This window comes from Epargyreus clarus, unplaced genomic scaffold, assembly GCF_041222505.1.
Source record: "Epargyreus clarus isolate Ecla_fem2 unplaced genomic scaffold, WU_Ecla_fem_2.2 ptg000008l, whole genome shotgun sequence".
NCBI classification, from domain to species: Eukaryota; Metazoa; Arthropoda; class Insecta; order Lepidoptera; family Hesperiidae; genus Epargyreus; species Epargyreus clarus.
In genome coordinates, this window is record NW_027332216.1 from 15,836,150 (window position 1) to 15,853,972 (window position 17,823).

The window sequence follows — 17,823 nt, forward strand, 5'->3', positions numbered from 1 at the left end:
TAATGAGAGTAATGAGTAATTCTATGTTAACTTAAACTGCTAAATAATCATATAATAAAGGTTGTGTCCTTTGACACTACACTTCTTTGTTTTATCATATAAGGGAGTAGACACATTGTTCTTGTGTTCTATAATGTTAAACTTATCACTATTTCACTAACTCTACACTGTCATGTCACTAGCTCAAAGGGTTAAGTTCGTTTGAGTTTTCTCACTGAATTTGCATCATGATTAAATTATATTTCCCATTAAATGATTAATAGATCAACAATGAAATATTTCATTCTTGTATTAATCTATAATGATTATATTCTGTATTAGAAATTTTATATTGGATCAATAACCAAGAGCGTAGGCAATGCTAAGCGATGGCAGTGGTAGTGACGGCTCGGCGTGTGTGTCGCAGGTGGACAGCCTGGGGCGCGAGGTGGAGGCGCGCGCGCCCAGCTCGCTGCCGCCGTCGCCCAACACGCGCCCGCTCGACCCGCGCGCGCCCAACGCCGGTACGCACCGCCCACACCGCCCACACCGCCTCTGCCCCAACTGGCCACATTTATGTGTCTACTTTACTATTATACGTGCCGACATCGCCACATTATAATAGGAAATTTACAAGCGAATAAACAACTTTGACGTAGATAATTTGTCTACTTTCTATATTTTTATGTATATATTTGTATATATTATTTTTATGTATATACCTATTATTTTTAAAAAAGGCACTTAGATTTTTATTAATTATGATTTTAGATATTTGTTTAATTAACCCAATTGAAATCATTCATTATTTCATACTTTTAAAGAATTGATAACGATTTTATATCTTAAATAACTTTATTGTGACAGGAGATTTGGACCAATATTTTAATATGATTTTTTATGCATGAACAGTGTACCGGCGAGGTGGGTCGGGTCTACCGCACACGATCTCAGAAAACTCCGTAGCGCACCGCGAACGAGACTCCACTTCTTCCACTTCTAGTGAGACTTATTACCTTATTATGTTTGTGTACAAAACAATTGATTAGAAAATATATTATTTGATGATTTATAAACTAAATTGTAGTATGTTTTGTTGCAAATTCAATATGTCTATTATTTAGTGACCGCAGGATATTTTTCTTTTTCGGAGAATCTACTATACCCACATTAAACCGTTAATACATTTTAGTTACTTTCGTCGTTTAATTTTAAAGATGCAGTCATTTCAAAATATTATTCAGTCAATTAGGTTGCTTTAATAACTACTGAACTTTTAGGTATCACTATTTTTGATGACAGATGTAGTTTGACTGCAACAATCATACTTGCGAGAGTGGTAGTTATTTTAAATGTTTTCTCGTGCAGGTCATTCAATGAAAAAGCCCATAGTGAGCACCCAGTTCATCGAGTGGGCGACGGCGCAGTTCGCGCGCGGAGCGGCCGAGCCCGGCGGAGGCGGAGCTGGGGGCGGGGCCGGCGAGGGCGGGGACTGCGAGAGCCGCGCCCACCACGAGCGCGTGTGGCGCCGCGCGCGCAACAAGAGCATCCGACGCGAAGCGAGGGGTGAGTGTGCAGTACCCGCCGATTAGGGACGTATGTGTGTGAAATAGGAAGGAATTAAGTCAAAAGGTGACGTCATAATAAAATGTCATGAATAGTATGTTTGTTTCGGATCTTAGATTCACGTTATTTGTTTATATACAACTTAGAGTTAGGGAGTCGACACATATATCGGTTTGTTAATAGTAAATGTCATAGACATGGCAGCGTAGATAAACAATTAAAAAATATATATAATACAAAAAGAAATTTAACTATTGAAAGACCTTATAAAATGCAGGTGAAATTTAGATCCCATAATAGATGGCAACACAATTAGAATTTGTTTCTAAACCCTTCTAAAATAATAAGTATAGATCATTATAGCCGGGCCATTAAGAACGTGCGAGGCGATTCATAAAAGATGAAGTCAAAGGACTGTGACAATGTCGCACAACACGATATCGATAAAGATGCCGCTCGGACGCAGGTAGCTATAATTAAAGGCCGCTTTCTTTGATGACTAATGTAATTATGTAAAAATATAAATATGGGTGTATTAAATACCGCGTGTATTTGGTGACTATTGTGAGAGTAAGTGCACTTTGCACCGCGAGTATGTACTAAGTGTAAAACGGTGTGTGCGGTCGTGTGCAGCGCTGCGCGGCGCGCGGCCGGCGCGGCTGGAGACGCAGGCGTTCCACTCGCGCTGCCCGCTGCCGCCGCTCGTCGTGCTGTTCCACCCCTACGAGCAGCACGCCGCCGTCGCGTTCAAGGACAACTTCGGGTAACTTTTTTATAGTATGGGAGTACCAGACGAGAATACAGCCCACCTGATGGTAAGTGGCTACTGCCGCCCATGGACATATGTAACCACCCCAGATAGGATTAGATATTCCTTCCTGAGGTCGGCTACTGATGCGCCGCTACCCCTGAGGATTAAGCTAGAACGCTTTGGAAAAGTATATCTCTCTTACCACACCCTTCAAACCTGAACACAGTAGCACTTAACGCTCCTGTTATGAGGCAGAAATAGGTGTGGCGGCGGTGCCGCCGGAGTTGAACCAAGACTCCTCCTTAATTAAGTGTTCTTATATATGTACCTTACAAATAGACTTATTGATAAATACACAGTGGTAAGGAAGTATAGCTTAATGGTTTTTGTATTTCAATCACTTTACACACAGTTAAGCAGTTTAAGATGCTATAGAAATTAAAAAGGGACATTATTAATGATTGAAGTTCCAGGTGTTATAATTGGATCTTTGTTTTTTAAACCTATGTGTGTTTGTAATGGGTTGAGAATATCCGACAAAGGTTCAACACCAGTCTAAACCTGTACCATCAATCGGCATATACACATTGTAGGAACATGGTGGAATTCAGATTTCTTTCTATTGTGGAAGAGATCTTTATTCAGCACTGAGACTGTAGGTTCATTGGTCGGTATTTTTTTGATTTTTTCAATATGTATCACATTTTAACTTAGTTTTCAAAGAAATACTATTATGATATTAGTGTAAATAAAAAATAAACGTGTGTCCGTGTGTGTGCGCAGCATCTGGGACTGGGGCACGGGCGCGAAGCTGTGCGCGGGCGCGTGGCGCGCGGGCTGGGGCCGCATCAGCTCGCTGGCCTACATGAACGCGCACGCGCGCGCGCTGCTCGCCGTCGCCAGCCACCAGGGGAATCTCGCCATCTACAGGTCCGTTTATGGAGGATACGTTTTTCGACTAGTGGTTGGATAGTAAAATTCGAAAGAAAAAATAGGGAGTAGATTTTTATGAGGAATTTCGCGGCTGATTTTGATACACGTTGTGTTTTTTTAATAAAAAAAAGCTCACAAGTGGAAATTTCAATATTTTTCTTGGCAAAAGAACACACTTGGTTACAACATACATGGCTTAATTTAATAGTATCGTTTATAGAGATTGCATTTCAAAAAGTAATGACTAATGAAATATGACAAACTATAAAGGCCAAATTTGGAAGAAAATAGTATTTAATTATTCTTACATTAATAAACCTCGATACATTAAGGGTCGATATTTTATGATTTAGTTTGTCAAATCGGTTGCAATGCTCATCTGACCACGTCGGCGAAAAGCACCAGCAATGCAATAATACTGCTCCTACATAAAGAGATGGTAATTTTTATTACAATATTTTCTATAACAACCACTAATTTTTCATTTCCACCTGGGTAGGTTTTTACCTATCGGTTACTGTAACGTAATGTGTGTGTTGTGTCGTGTGGCAGGCCGTCGGAGTCGAGCAGCAGCGCGGAGCCGGCGCTGGTGTCGGCGTGGCGCGCGCTCGACGTGCGCCCCGCCGCCGACTACCGCCCGCCGCCCGCGCAGCCCATATACAGTGCGTACACACCACCCGCCCGCATGGACACAGACTATCTCACACACACACGACATACATTCAGGCCCCGTCCTGTCACGTAGAGTTCTGCTTGTAGCGCCTAACAAACTGATACATAACACACCTCCATTACACAGAAAACATACATCTACAATAAATGCTTCGTCAAAGACCTACCTTCCTACCCTATAAATTCACAAATTCATTTGTATCAAAAATCCTTATTATCAACAATGCATTAATTACTTTCCTATTATTCTTCACAATCACCATTTATAAAAATAAGATTTCTATCCATATATGTATATACATTAACTCACAAGTTCTCCTTGAAGTTGCACTTGTCTCCAAAATAAGAAACCAAAATTCTAACTTCTGCCGTATTTTTGCTTATCAATCTGAATTATTATTATTAATAATTCTCACACAACAACAATTCAATGTTAATTTTTAGTTGAAACTCACTTCTATAACCATTAAATTAGTTTCGTGTATTTATATTTTGCATGCTGTTTTATCTACTATGTATTTGTAAATAAAATAAATTAATACGCATCTACAGTTTATAATAGCATGTGCATGCTTTTATATGTTCTGTTGTTATTTACTCGTACATACATATATGTCTTTTATTTACACTATTTGTAAATTATTTTGATATTTAGTTCATTTAAACAAAAATATTAATACAGTGAAACTTGGTTAAGTGGGACCTGGATAAGTGAGAAACCTCCATAACTGGAACTCATGCTGAGGTCCCAACACTTTGGCACTGAATTACCTCTGTTAGTGGGACGAGGTAAACCTCTATATCTGGGATTTGTTCTTTCGATTTATCATCATAGTTACCTCTATAACTGAGACAGCGAGTAAATTTTATATGCATAAACCTCTGTAACTGAGATAACATTGTTTGTTTACTCATTCTTATTCTACCCACAAATTCCACACGTAATTCCAAGTACGTAAGTACAAATTTTGAGCTTCAATTACCTTCAGTTTTAGTTTCGCTTTACTATCATACAGATGTTTATTTGAAAAATGTCAAAACGAAAGCTACAATCGTTATCATTACGTGAAAAACTGAAGTTAATATCCGTTTATGAAAGTGGGAAGACACGCGAAGAAGTTTGTGCCGAATTTAATGTGCCAAAATCTACTCTTTGTAGAATAATTCAGAGTAAACATAAAATTGAATGAGGAGACTGATACACTGGGTAAGTGGAATACCTCTATAAGTGAAACGACATTGCAGGTCCCTTGATGTCTCACTTAACCAGGTTTCACTGTATTTCAAAATCAAGTGATGTCAAAATAATTTGCTCCCGGTACTTAGTTGCGTTAGACCTGCCTCGAATTTTATTTAGATTTCTTTTTCTACACATTACGAGCACTGGCTTAGTAGTTTTGATAATTGCTGATCATTTATTTGTACAATATTTAAATATAAAATTTATAATGTATTGTAAAAAATATATTATAGTTATACTGATAATATAAAATAGTAATTTTAACAATGTATGCTATTTCACCACAACAGCCACCTTTTTAGTTTTTATCTCTCGTAATTTCCATTGTAATGTGTAATAATGGACAAAATAATTGAAAATACTACAGTCGCTATTTAAAATTGCTTAAAAAATATAAATTAACAGTTACAATATGAAGTAGAACATTTTTTTAAGACTTCATTTAAGCTCTGTCTTAAGTCACAGACTAAGAGTTACTAGCGGCAGTTGTGTCGACAATGTTGAACGATGTTGTCAAGTAAGAACGAGTTGAACAGCCTAGCGCATTATGAGTGGCGCTCGGCCGTGGTGCAGTAGTGTAGTGTGGCGGGCTGTGCAGGTCTAGCGCAGCTGGTGTCGGAGCAGTTCGGCGCGGCCGACGAGCGCGGCGCCGCGCGCCCCGACCACGACAGCCGTGAGTGCCCCGCTAATGATGTGCCGAGTCGGCCATTATTGGTATTCGAGTGCTTTAGTACTCATATGAAAAAGAATCGAGTCAGTACTCGAGCCCAGAGTATTCATAATGTACTCGAATTAGTATGGAGTACTCGAGTACTTTGTACCACAGAGTCCGATTGCACGGTATACCAAAAAAAGGCACTCTCTAAACAAAATTAAACAATTTGTTTCTTGCACAATTCCTGCTGCATTCACTCGCTTGCCTACTAAGGTACATAAGACTGGTCACTGTCAGTGTACGAGTACCGTCAGTATTCGAGTATCACTGGTACTCAAGTATCACTTATTAATACTCGAATATGCGAGTTTATGTAAGTACTCGAATCGACCTGACTCGGCACATCTCATCTCTATCCACCACGCGAGCACGGACGTAGCTACTTGACACTTTACACTTTTAGAACGTTTGGCTGACACTAAATTATCGTGTAACGGGTTCAAAGTTTAGCATTAAACATATATTTTGATCAAATGATGTTATGTTATATAAAATATACATTATCAACAGGATGTAGATGACTGAATCTGAGAGTATAAGAAATAACTAAAATGCTCAAAGAAGTCGAGCGAATTTTGAATAAAACGCAAATTTATTAAAAATATATATTTTTTTTTTTTATAAAAGTTATTTTTTAAGAAGTGTAAATGGGCTTATGTTTTGGAATAACCTAATTATAATATGTTGAATTGTCAAATTCAGGTTGAAAATTTATTATAACTCATAGTATGCATAATGATTATTAGTAGTCATTAATATTATTTATTTTTACCTTAAAATAAAATATTAATCCAATGTTTTATATTACACGTGTCAAGTAGCTATCCCGTGCACGACCTGTAATAGTTAAATGAATTTTAATAAAATATTAAAATAATATCTACCACAACATCTGTATACAACATTTTATATGTGTATTATTTTATGAGGTCATAAAATTTAAATACAAACGCATGTTAATGGTCATGTTGAAAAATTAATTCACAAATCATTTCATTATGACTAGTAATATACGTTAAGCTTTTTGGATAAAATGTTATGTAATAGGTATCATGGGAATTTTTGTGAAAATTACGTGAATGATTTACATGTATTCTTATGATGTAGTAATTTCTGTTACCTAAACAGTTCATGTTGTGTCGTAGATACAGTAACTCAATAGATTTTTAATGTAAGTGTTGTATTTCAGTGTTATATCAGTCAAATAGTTTGTGTGTAAAACTGCACCTATAAAATATTACCGATTGAATTACATGTTTTCGCGCTCTTATTTAGAAGTTGTTAGGTAAGGGTTGTTCAAGTATTACGGTTCGGATAATATTTCGGCACTTGTTATTGTACTTTTTTTTTTGTAAAACTTGATTGACTCTTATCCCAATGTTTATATAAACATAGGCGAAGGGGAGTCGTTTTTTTACTGTTGGTGACAAAGAGAAGGGGAGGGGGTAAAAATGACCAATATTCTGTTCACGTAATACTTGAACGACTCCGTACACGCATATATCTGGTTAGTGGCAATCGATAACGTGAGTACACGTGCTCCACAGTGTCCGGGGGCGACACGTACAGCGCGCCGCCGGCGGGCACGCTGGTGCGGTGGAGCGCGGCGCGGCGCTCGCTGGCGCTGGCCGGCGCCGCGCCCGCGCTGCGCCTGTGGGACGCCGCCGCCGAGCTGCTGCACGCCGACATCAGCACCGGTACGTGTGGGGCGGGGCCGGGGACAGTGCCGCGGCCGCCCGGGGCACGCTGGTGCGGTGGTGTGGTGGAACGTAACAAGCAGAGTAAGGGGGATCTAGCCCGTTGATCTCCAAATTACTGAGAATTGATATATCTCCACGCATATTTAAAACTGAAAATAAAGTTAAGGTATGTATTTTTTTTTTCAATTATACATCGAATATGGAAAGTCAGAGACAGGTAAGTCAAAATTTGCAGTGCCATATTTGATATTTGAAACCCGGAATTTCCAGTTTAATTATGGTACTGCTATTAATTTTATTATAGAAGCGCACACGTGTAAACGTATACGTTTGGTTGCAGAGTGCGAGGCGGCGGCGACGTCGCTGTGGCGCGAGGAGCGCGCGCGGAGCAGCGGCGGCGCGTGCGCGCTGCTGGCGGGCTTCGCGGACGGCTCGGTGCGCGCGTGGGACGAGCGCGCGCGCGGCCCGCTCTACACGCTGCAGCACCACGCCGCGCCCGTGCTCTGCGCCGCGCTGCGCACCGACGCGCACGCCATGATCACCGGATGGTATATATTTATACGTTTTGTTACGGCTATATAAGTAGGAGTCTTCTGCTCACTACAAATTGTTAAGTATTCTTGATTTTTTTGTGATTGGAATCACATTTTTATGCAGTAAGACTGTTATGTTATGCTAAAACATATAATTTGTTACAATATATTATTTAATATTTAGACCTACATCTTAAATGAAATATCAAAAATATGCTATAGTTCTGAAATATTTTGAGTAATAACAATCCATTTCAAGAGGTTGTCATTTGAATTGTAGATGAACTTTTTATTTTGGGAAATTATTATTAAAGCAAAAATACAAATTACTTAAAATTTGTATATTATAAACGTTATAACTATAAAGTCCATTATTGAGCAGTTTAGCAACGTTGCAAATGACTTCAACTAAAATCCTTATCATTATTAAATTCATAGATAAACATAGATATCTCACCGCCTTGTAATTGAAGAAAGCCATTAAATAGCTTCTTAAACAGCTGACAAAGTAGCAGCCATTTAATAGTTGTCATGGTGTAATTTACGCGGGAAAATGCTGACATGTGCAGTTAAGCAGTGCAAGAACACGAAATCGAAGAAAAAGTGCGGAGAAATATCGTTTCATTCGTAAATGATTTAAAACCTATTTATTTAAACATTTTTCAAACACAAAAATATATGACAGTGACAATTTCAATTGTCAAAACTGGTGTTACATTTTTTTGTTAAGAGTGAGTAATCAATGACTAAGTTAGTAATAAATTATCTAACGTGTCTATCTATCTGTGTTGTGCAGTTCCGGTGGCGAGGTGCGCATCTACGACGTGCGCAAAATGGCGACGCCGACGCTGGTGCGCGCGCCCGGCCCGCTCGCCGCGCTCGACGTGCACCCGCGCGCCGCGCTCATCGCATGGTAGGCACCCCCGCACACACACACACACACACTACACACCGCCCGCTCGCCGCGCTCGACGTGCACCCGCGCGCCGCGCTCATCGCATGGTAGGCACCCCCGCACACACACACACACACACTACACACCGCCCGCTCGCCGCGCTCGACGTGCACCCGCGCGCCGCGCTCATCGCATGGTAGGCACCCCCGCACACACACACACACACACTACACACCGCCCGCTCGCCGCGCTCGACGTGCACCCGCGCGCCGCGCTCATCGCATGGTAGGCACCCCCGCACACACACACACACACACTACACACCGCCCGCTCGCCGCGCTCGACGTGCACCCGCGCGCCGCGCTCATCGCATGGTAGGCACCCCCGCACACACACACACTACACACCGCCCGCTCGCCGCGCTCGACGTGCACCCGCGCGCCGCGCTCATCGCATGGTAGGCACCCCCGCACACACACACACACACACTACACACCGCCCGCTCGCCGCGCTCGACGTGCACCCGCGCGCCGCGCTCATCGCATGGTAGGCACCCCCGCACACACACACACACACACTACACACCGCCCGCTCGCCGCGCTCGACGTGCACCCGCGCGCCGCGCTCATCGCATGGTAGGCACCCCCGCACACACACACACTACACACCGCCCGCTCGCCGCGCTCGACGTGCACCCGCGCGCCGCGCTCATCGCATGGTAGGCACCCCCGCACACACACACACACACACTACACACCGCCCGCTCGCCGCGCTCGACGTGCACCCGCGCGCCGCGCTCATCGCATGGTAGGCACCCCCGCACACACACACACACACACTACACACCGCCCGCTCGCCGCGCTCGACGTGCACCCGCGCGCCGCGCTCATCGCATGGTAGGCCCCCCCGCACACACACACTACATACACCACACCACCATTTTATCCACATACGAACATATACTATATAATGTTATATAATGTAGGAGTTTCAGACGAAGAGGCAGTCCATCTGGGCGCCCATGAACCTTTGTAATCAATCACAGTTAAGATTAAGTTCCCTACGTAAGGTCGGCCACAGATGCGCCGCTTCCCCTAAGGATAGCTGAAATGCCTCAAAAAAGTATGTCTTTCTTACCACACCCTACAAACCAGAACACAGCAGCGCTTAACACTCCTATTATTAAGCAGAAATAGATGTGACGGTGGTGCCCCTGTAATCGAACCATAGAGGATTCTACCATCGCTTTTAGCCCTTTACACCCGAAGATTTTTTTTCGCAATTTCCGATTCAAAACGTTTATTACGATTTTTTATATAGCTTAAGGGATCCACAAAAAATAGGAAAAAAATCCAGAGTTTATACTTAATCCAGAAATCGACCCGCACGATCGTGAGTCTCCGGTGGGAACTGTCACACTCACGATCGTGAAAATTGCAAAAAAAAATAGTTTTTTATCAAAAAATATTACAAAATTAAAACAATTTGGAAATATTTAACATCACTGTCTTTATTTTCGTTAGTCTTTATAAAAAATCTGTCTTGGCAATGAAACCTAAACTACGTAATTCTATGAAAATCAACATTCTTCTTTCTTCCGTTATTGCCTCCGTCTTCAATCCAGGTCTCCAAGGCGTAGGTAGGTCTTGGCTAGGGAATACATGCAATGATAATGCAGATAGAGAAAACTTTAGCCATATCTATTGCAATTAAATTAAGTTTATGACTTCTTAGATAATATAAATTTGTGCATCTGGTTACATATCAAGAGCCTCACAATTAAAATATTAATAAAAATATTTCTTTGTAAACTTTACTGGAGATGTTGGTAGGGATGTATAGACCTTTTCAAGACAGAAAACGAATTCTTTTCCAAGCTATTTTTCGATGTGTTGGACGTGAAGATGCTCGGCGGCGAGAAATTTCTAGGGATGATTTTGAAGTAGATGGTTGAGGTTCAGGCTCAAGTTACAGATCCAATTCTAGGTAAGTTTCTATTTGAGGGTCTGCATGTGCTTCTGGATCTGTTTCAAGGCACATTTCTTCAAATTGAAACTCTTCTAATCTATTTGGTTGAAGCTCTTCACTTTCATGACGATCTTCAATGTCCGATATATTTCTCCTCACCCCGCACTGGCAAAATCTGATCGTCATTTAAATGTACCCCTAAAATTGAAACAAACAAAATTGTTATTGACGAAACTTACACATAACTGGTAATATCAATAAAAGCATTTTCATCAAACGTTATTCTGCACCAACACCCGTAGGCACACGATCGTAACAGTTGAGATTTGCAACCTAATTGTATCTAAATTGCAAGTTAATCGAATAAACTACTAAAGTCCACGTATTTAGTGTTCTTTTAGCTTTTAAATTAGCAATAATTAATAATAGATACTTAACATTTAATACCAAAAATAATTATATACCTGTGACAGTGCGCGGGTCGAAAAAATCTGCCATCTTTGGACGAGTTCCTAGCACAACTGACCGCCTGCACCCCGCTCACTTAGCCGGTATCACGTGCGATACTCTCCTCACGATCGATCGGCATCGGTTGCGTTTCGAAAAATAAGAAGCTATCACGTGGGAATTTTTTTAAAGTGAAACTCACGCTCATATCATCTCGGGTGTAAAGGGTTAGTCTCATTTGACTTACTCTTACTAAGTCCTTACGCACTGTTCTAACTTTGCTAGCTTCGCTGAACGTGTAATTCGTAGTCTAAAATATATTTTTTTAAATTTTCAAATAATAGTCTAAAAATTCTTAAAATAATAAAGTTGCTTTGGTAGTCTTATTCCTTCATACAAATCAATTTCAAATTACAAGGTATTAAAGGGATCAGTCAACAACATTAATGAACATAAAGTTATATATTTTATATTGATGCAGCGGGTCGGTGAACCAGTGCATCAGCATCTACGAGCTGAAGGGCGCGCTGCTCAACACGATCAAGTTCCACGAAGGGTTCATGGGCGCGCGCATCGGGCCCGTCTCCTGTCTGGCCTTCCATCCCCTCAGGTAACCAATGTGTAAATCGACGTAAAAAATAGTTTAATACGATTATAAGATCGGCGAATACGCCGATCTTATAAACATACATATATTGTTTTTTTTTTTTTTATGAAAATAATTTATGTAGAAGCTCAGAAAATCCAGTAGGGTCTCAATCAAATTGTTGTTAGCTTAAAAGCAAATATTTTTATAAGCCAACTAAGCCCAGAAATTAAAATTAAATTAAAAAGCCCGTTTGATCTTTTTAATAAATCAATAATAAAATCATTAAATTTTCATGTTCGTCCACATAATTGAAAACGCACGGGATTGGCTGAAGCTAAAGTGACGTCACCTACTTGTAGACATTCAAAGTCAGTCGAACGTTTGTTGGGTGCCTCATTGACAATTTTTCGGTTTTATTAGGTTTATATTAAGCTAAAGCTAAATAACTTTCAATGTTTATTCTCCAAAGAATGCGTATCGCTATCGCTATCGTACTTATTTCGAAAAAAAGATCAATGGAAGGGTTTTCTGATACTAGCATGTATAGCATAACAAAACACTTTCCCAAAACCTGTCGAATACCCTATTAAGATCGCAGCAATTTCTAGTAGGAACTGAGCACCCTGTGGAGAGTAACGTTGTCGTGTTGTGCAGATGCGCGATGGGCGTGGGCGCGAAGGACCTGACGGTGTCGGTGTACGTGTCGGAGGCGCGCCGGTGACCCTCGCTGTACGGCCTGCCGCTGCCCTTCCACCAGTGACTCGCCGCTGCGGTGCGTTACACTACTTGTTATGTTACACCATAGATACGTGTAGATATCTCTTCCGGGACCAGAATAGGGCTACGGTATCCCCTGCCTGTCGTAAGAGGCGACTAAAAGGGGGCTTCCGGGGTTGCGGGCGGCAAGAGTGGGAGCTCGAACCGCGGCCAGCGACCCCGAAATGGACGGCGGTATGTGTGGTCGCATCCCGTCGTGCACACCAGATGGTGTGGTGAGCATCGAGCTCACCTGGGCGGAGCCCGACGGGGCAACACATAACTCTCTGTCGCTCCCACGGCACCGGGTATCATTTGCAGGTTTCCCCCTCGTTAAAAAAAAGTATAGATATCTCACCGCCTTGTAATTGTAGGAAGCCATGAAATGGATTAAAGGGCTGACAGTTCTTTCAGTCATTTAATGGCTGTCATGGTGTAATTTACTCGAAACAATGCCGACATGTGCAGTTATGTGGTGCAAAAACACGAAATCGAAGAAAAAGTGCGGAGAAATATCGTTTCATTCGTAAATGATCTAAAAACTATTTTTTTTTTAATATTTTTCAAACACGAAAATAGATGACAGTGACAATTTCAATTGGCAAAACAGGTTAAATTTTCTTGTTAAGAGTGAGTGAGTAATCTTTACTAATCTATGTGTTAAACGATGTAGCAACTGCTCAACGTAATCACTGAACCGTTAATTGATTGATTATATTTCTGACTAGCATAATTATTTGACCAAAATGTTATATTCATAGATATATTATCCTACTGACGTAGGGTAGATTGGTATTATGAAACGTCAAGCGAGACTAAAAACTGATTATTTATGTGTGTGTGAAATGCCAAAGTGTGCATCGCTAGTGATGGTACTAATAATGTATCGATATCGATTAAATAAAGATATCAATAACAAATTTGTTTATTAGTTTGTTCACTCAGTGACTTAAAGAGGATACAATCGCTAAAGATTAATTATACTGGTGAAGACCGCCAATAAATAAAATAAAGAAAAACATCAATGCGCGCAGATATGTAGCTATGAAACAAACTGTAGTAGTTTCTTGCTACCTATATAATAAATTGATGCAGTTTATGAAGTTTCCATATCTTTTGGCAGGTGTAAGGAGGTTAAAAAACTATGAACGTTACTCATAAGATTTTTTTTTATTTTCCTCTAAAGACTATTAATTTGTTAAAGAAATGTCGCAAGCTTAGCACTTCTAAATAGTGTAGAATTTTCATGATCGGTTCAGTACTAGCCATTACAAACAAACAAACAAAATTACAAACTTTACCCCTTTTATAATGTTAGTATAGATTGGCCTATGATATAACTTTACATAGATATAATCACCCAAAAAATATTAATCCAACAATAATAAAAAGTGAGGTCGGATAAGATTTTATATAGGTTGCATGCAACCTTTTTAAACTATGTACTTTAGAATTAGAAATATCGAGAATTTTTTATCGATATTGTCAATACGCAACACCAAAAATTTGGTAAGAAATAGCAACTATTCACGTATTTATTAATTTTTTTTATTTGTATTTCTGTGCATTTCTAGTGTTTATGTGATTAAATTTAAAGATTTTCCCTATTTTTTGGTATATAACACTTTCGTAATAAGTGTAAAATATTGCATTTAAACAGCTAAACAATTAATGTAGTACTTACATGTGAAATGAGTATTTTTGTGGGTTTTCTTTCTTGGATGTGTTACATCCAGGTATAGCACACGTAACCATGGCCAAACACTTTTACTAAGCACTGTTTTAACTGTTTTTGATTAGAAATCTTTAAAAATAAGCGCTATTTATTTTTACGAAAACGTCAGGCTGATACAGGCTGATAGCCTATACGTGAATGGTCTCGCCTATCTATCTCGCTCTAACACAAACGTATACTATACTCTGACTCTTTCGGATTGCCAATCTATTAGTATAATATATCTATGGTTATATTACACTCAAAAACTATTTATGACGTACCTGTTCTTATGTATTCGTAACGGCCGTCCTCCCAACGTATTCCCGAATGATATAACGAGTGGCTCTTCAAGAAAGGTGCAAATAAGATATATTTTTCAGTGCTGATATTGCATGGGGCATTCCTCTAGTGATGCAAATGCCAAAAAAATACCCATCCACCTTTTCGTGACTTTTTAAAATATTTAATCCAATTATATTCCCTTCTTCCTTCCCTTGTTTCTCTTCGCTGTATGCATATCCGTGAGTCACTCTGAGGGCTCACTGTAAACCAGCGCCGTGGTGCGACACACCATGGCATCAATGCTGAGTGAGTGCCTTTTCCGTATGCAATGTATACATACAAGCATAGGGATATACTGTAACGTATTTATTTAACTATTATATTTTTATTCGTTTGTGTTGCCATTTTATGTATCTTAAGTTTACGTAATAAAGTTATTTCTTTCTTCTCTTTCTATTCTTTGCAATGTACCTATAGAGTTAAAATAGATTATGTTATTTTCCAGGTACTCGACAAAACACGTGTGCGTCAGAGACGCGCCCTGCACCACGTCGCAAGTAGTTACTAGAGCTAGTGTTACATAACTATATATTCATGTATCTCGCCCTGCCCTTACACAATAACAACTACAACTTACTCTAAGATTGTACTATAATATTTATGTATCCCGGCACATATGATTAGTCTATGTATCTTACTAATTATATAGTTCAAATATGTATTAGTTTTTGTGCATAAAAAAGAGCGAAATCTTGGTATAAAATATGAATTGAAGCAATATATTAACTGTTAGATGTTATTATTACAACCAACGTCGGCTTTGTGTTTGACTAGACGGGCCTCCAGTTTGATTGAATCGATTAATCTATAATAATGAGTATAATATATACCATATTGAAACATTTCATGCGCACCATGCGCGCTGTAGCGACCGCAATGTTTGTATGCATTACTGATGCCTCGTATAACCATCTCCATTGTAGTGCCAAAGGCGAATCAATAGTATTTTATATAGTACATAATAATAAGGACTTGCGTACCGTTCTCCAGGCCAGTGACTTAATGTTTTCTATATAAATAATTAAGCTCTGATATAATACAAAACGGTGTGTCGAGTCTTGCAGCACTGCACCCTACAACATTGATCGTTGGTCAATTTGTTCAATGTTATTTTAAATTAATCACGACTTTGAAAATATCAATGAAATAATAAACAACAAGTGAATATTGTTTCTAACTTATTGCGAAGACCGAATAAATATAATCACGTGAAGCAATGCATGTATGTGTATATGGTGCTACGAATTGCTCACTCGCTGCCACGATTGTGGTCGTGAGGAATAACATTGTAATGGATTGAAACCTGTCGCCTAATACGAGCCTTACTATGTGTAGATACGGCGTCGCCAAGAGTTAACAAAATGTACAAATTTTATAAATTGCACGACTTGATAAGTGTTTCTTATGTATCTCAAAACAAAGGTAATATCTCAATGTTAATTAAATTGAGACATTGTAATTTGCCATTTTTATATTGTTGTCGCCTTAAATTTAAATTTACAAATAAACTAGTTATATGATTGAAGAAAGATCTTGATATGGATTCATATGAAAAGAAATGAGGTGCATTTGGGGGGATACCAATTTGTGATATACGGTTCTCATGAAGTTTTAGCACATATTAAACATACCTGCCTACCGAGTGTAGAAATGCGAAGAGAAGCAGGTGTATAATTTTATTAATGGATAATACAGATGACTCACAATATAATAACTTGTCCAGTATACAAAGCCAATCGTTACTTATAAATAAACGGACAATGAAATACTTGCTACATGTAGGCAAATGTAATGCTATACATATTATCCACAATTATGCTTTAAGTGAATTGTACATATTACCATGTTAGCTAGTTTCGCTATTATATTATACCTCATTTGCAATACTTAATAGTAGTGGATTTATTTAGGGATAAATTAAAATTGTCTGAGAGGGCAGTACGCCACTTTATGGTGAGGGGATGTTATAACTGTCGCGCTGATTGTAGTTTAATTTATCAAACAGTTTATAAAATGTTGGCAACTTACAGTTTGGTTTCACAAATTATACCCGGATGGTGATAATTAAGATAATTGTAACATTTCCTACTGTAATGCGTATAGACAATTATTTGAGCGTTTTATATTTAGCGAAATATTAACAATTATTATGTAGCATGTCTCATCGAAAAAGTGTTCAAGAAAGAGGTGCTACACGACGATATATTTACTACTTAGAATATACTCTCCATCGGCTGCTTGTGTTCTACTATGTCTCTAGGTTTACAACGTTAGTGTGGCGCTCGCGTTGTTGCGCACGCGACACGAACGGATCGAGTTCATGATTATTTTTAAGGATTATACATAATTTATTTTCGAATGAAATGTTATGTGATTAGTAATCAGAAAGTTCCTAAGATTCAATAGTTACTAGATGCCATTTTTATTTTATTAAGATTAACTATGTAACAGCTAAATATTGTGTTCTTTTAATTATAGTAGACTTCTGTTACATGCATGTCGAAGTGGAGGGGAATTTGATTTTTTATTCCAGATCATGCGGTGAACTTGTAAATTCATTAGAATAATGGGTAATATTAACGTAGCATTTACTTTAGAGCACTGTTTAGTTAATATTTACATTTTTCCGTTTGAGAACAAATATTTGTTTTTATTAACCTCCCAAATCAAGTAATACCATATTTTTAAGTGTGGCCATAACTGCATTATTTGTAGAAGTAGATGGACTGATCAATTAGCAGTGTAACTATGAACAAGACTAGGATGGGGGCAAGTGACTTGGTTTATTTGGTTGGTTGGTTGTTGTATAAAACTTGCATTTATCTATAAATTGATCATTGCTTTTACATATTGTGTAATTTAATTGTAAATTTTACATAATAAATTGTTGTTGTTGAAATAAAATGATACATAAATAAAAACTGGTCTTATAATTCCCTTCATTTTTATAATTAAAAATGTTAGAACAATACATAGGCTGTATGTTTTTTTATAAGATTAAACTTGCACTCCACCAGGGG

General features: G+C 39.1%; 1 protein-coding gene across 2 annotated transcripts in view; it reads left to right on the forward strand.

Moving 5' to 3' along the window:
• Positions 1–17,724, forward strand: part of raptor (regulatory associated protein of MTOR complex 1) — a 28,022-nt gene extending 10,298 nt beyond the window's left edge. The window contains exons 17-29 of one of the 2 annotated variants that reach the window (XM_073076233.1): positions 407–503; positions 892–981; positions 1,348–1,545; positions 2,179–2,308; positions 3,080–3,226; positions 3,782–3,891; positions 5,740–5,814; positions 7,404–7,553; positions 7,897–8,104; positions 8,886–9,002; positions 11,881–12,009; positions 12,643–12,760; positions 15,249–17,724. In XM_073076233.1, the coding sequence (XP_072932334.1) occupies positions 407–503; positions 892–981; positions 1,348–1,545; positions 2,179–2,308; positions 3,080–3,226; positions 3,782–3,891; positions 5,740–5,814; positions 7,404–7,553; positions 7,897–8,104; positions 8,886–9,002; positions 11,881–12,009; positions 12,643–12,709 (1,518 nt within the window). In that variant the 3' untranslated portion in view covers positions 12,710–12,760; positions 15,249–17,724. The remainder of the gene's footprint in view (positions 1–406; positions 504–891; positions 982–1,347; positions 1,546–2,178; positions 2,309–3,079; positions 3,227–3,781; positions 3,892–5,739; positions 5,815–7,403; positions 7,554–7,896; positions 8,105–8,885; positions 9,003–11,880; positions 12,010–12,642; positions 12,761–15,248) is intronic. The other variant, XM_073076234.1, reaches the window with a different exon arrangement.
• Positions 17,725–17,823: the final 99 nt, after the last annotated feature.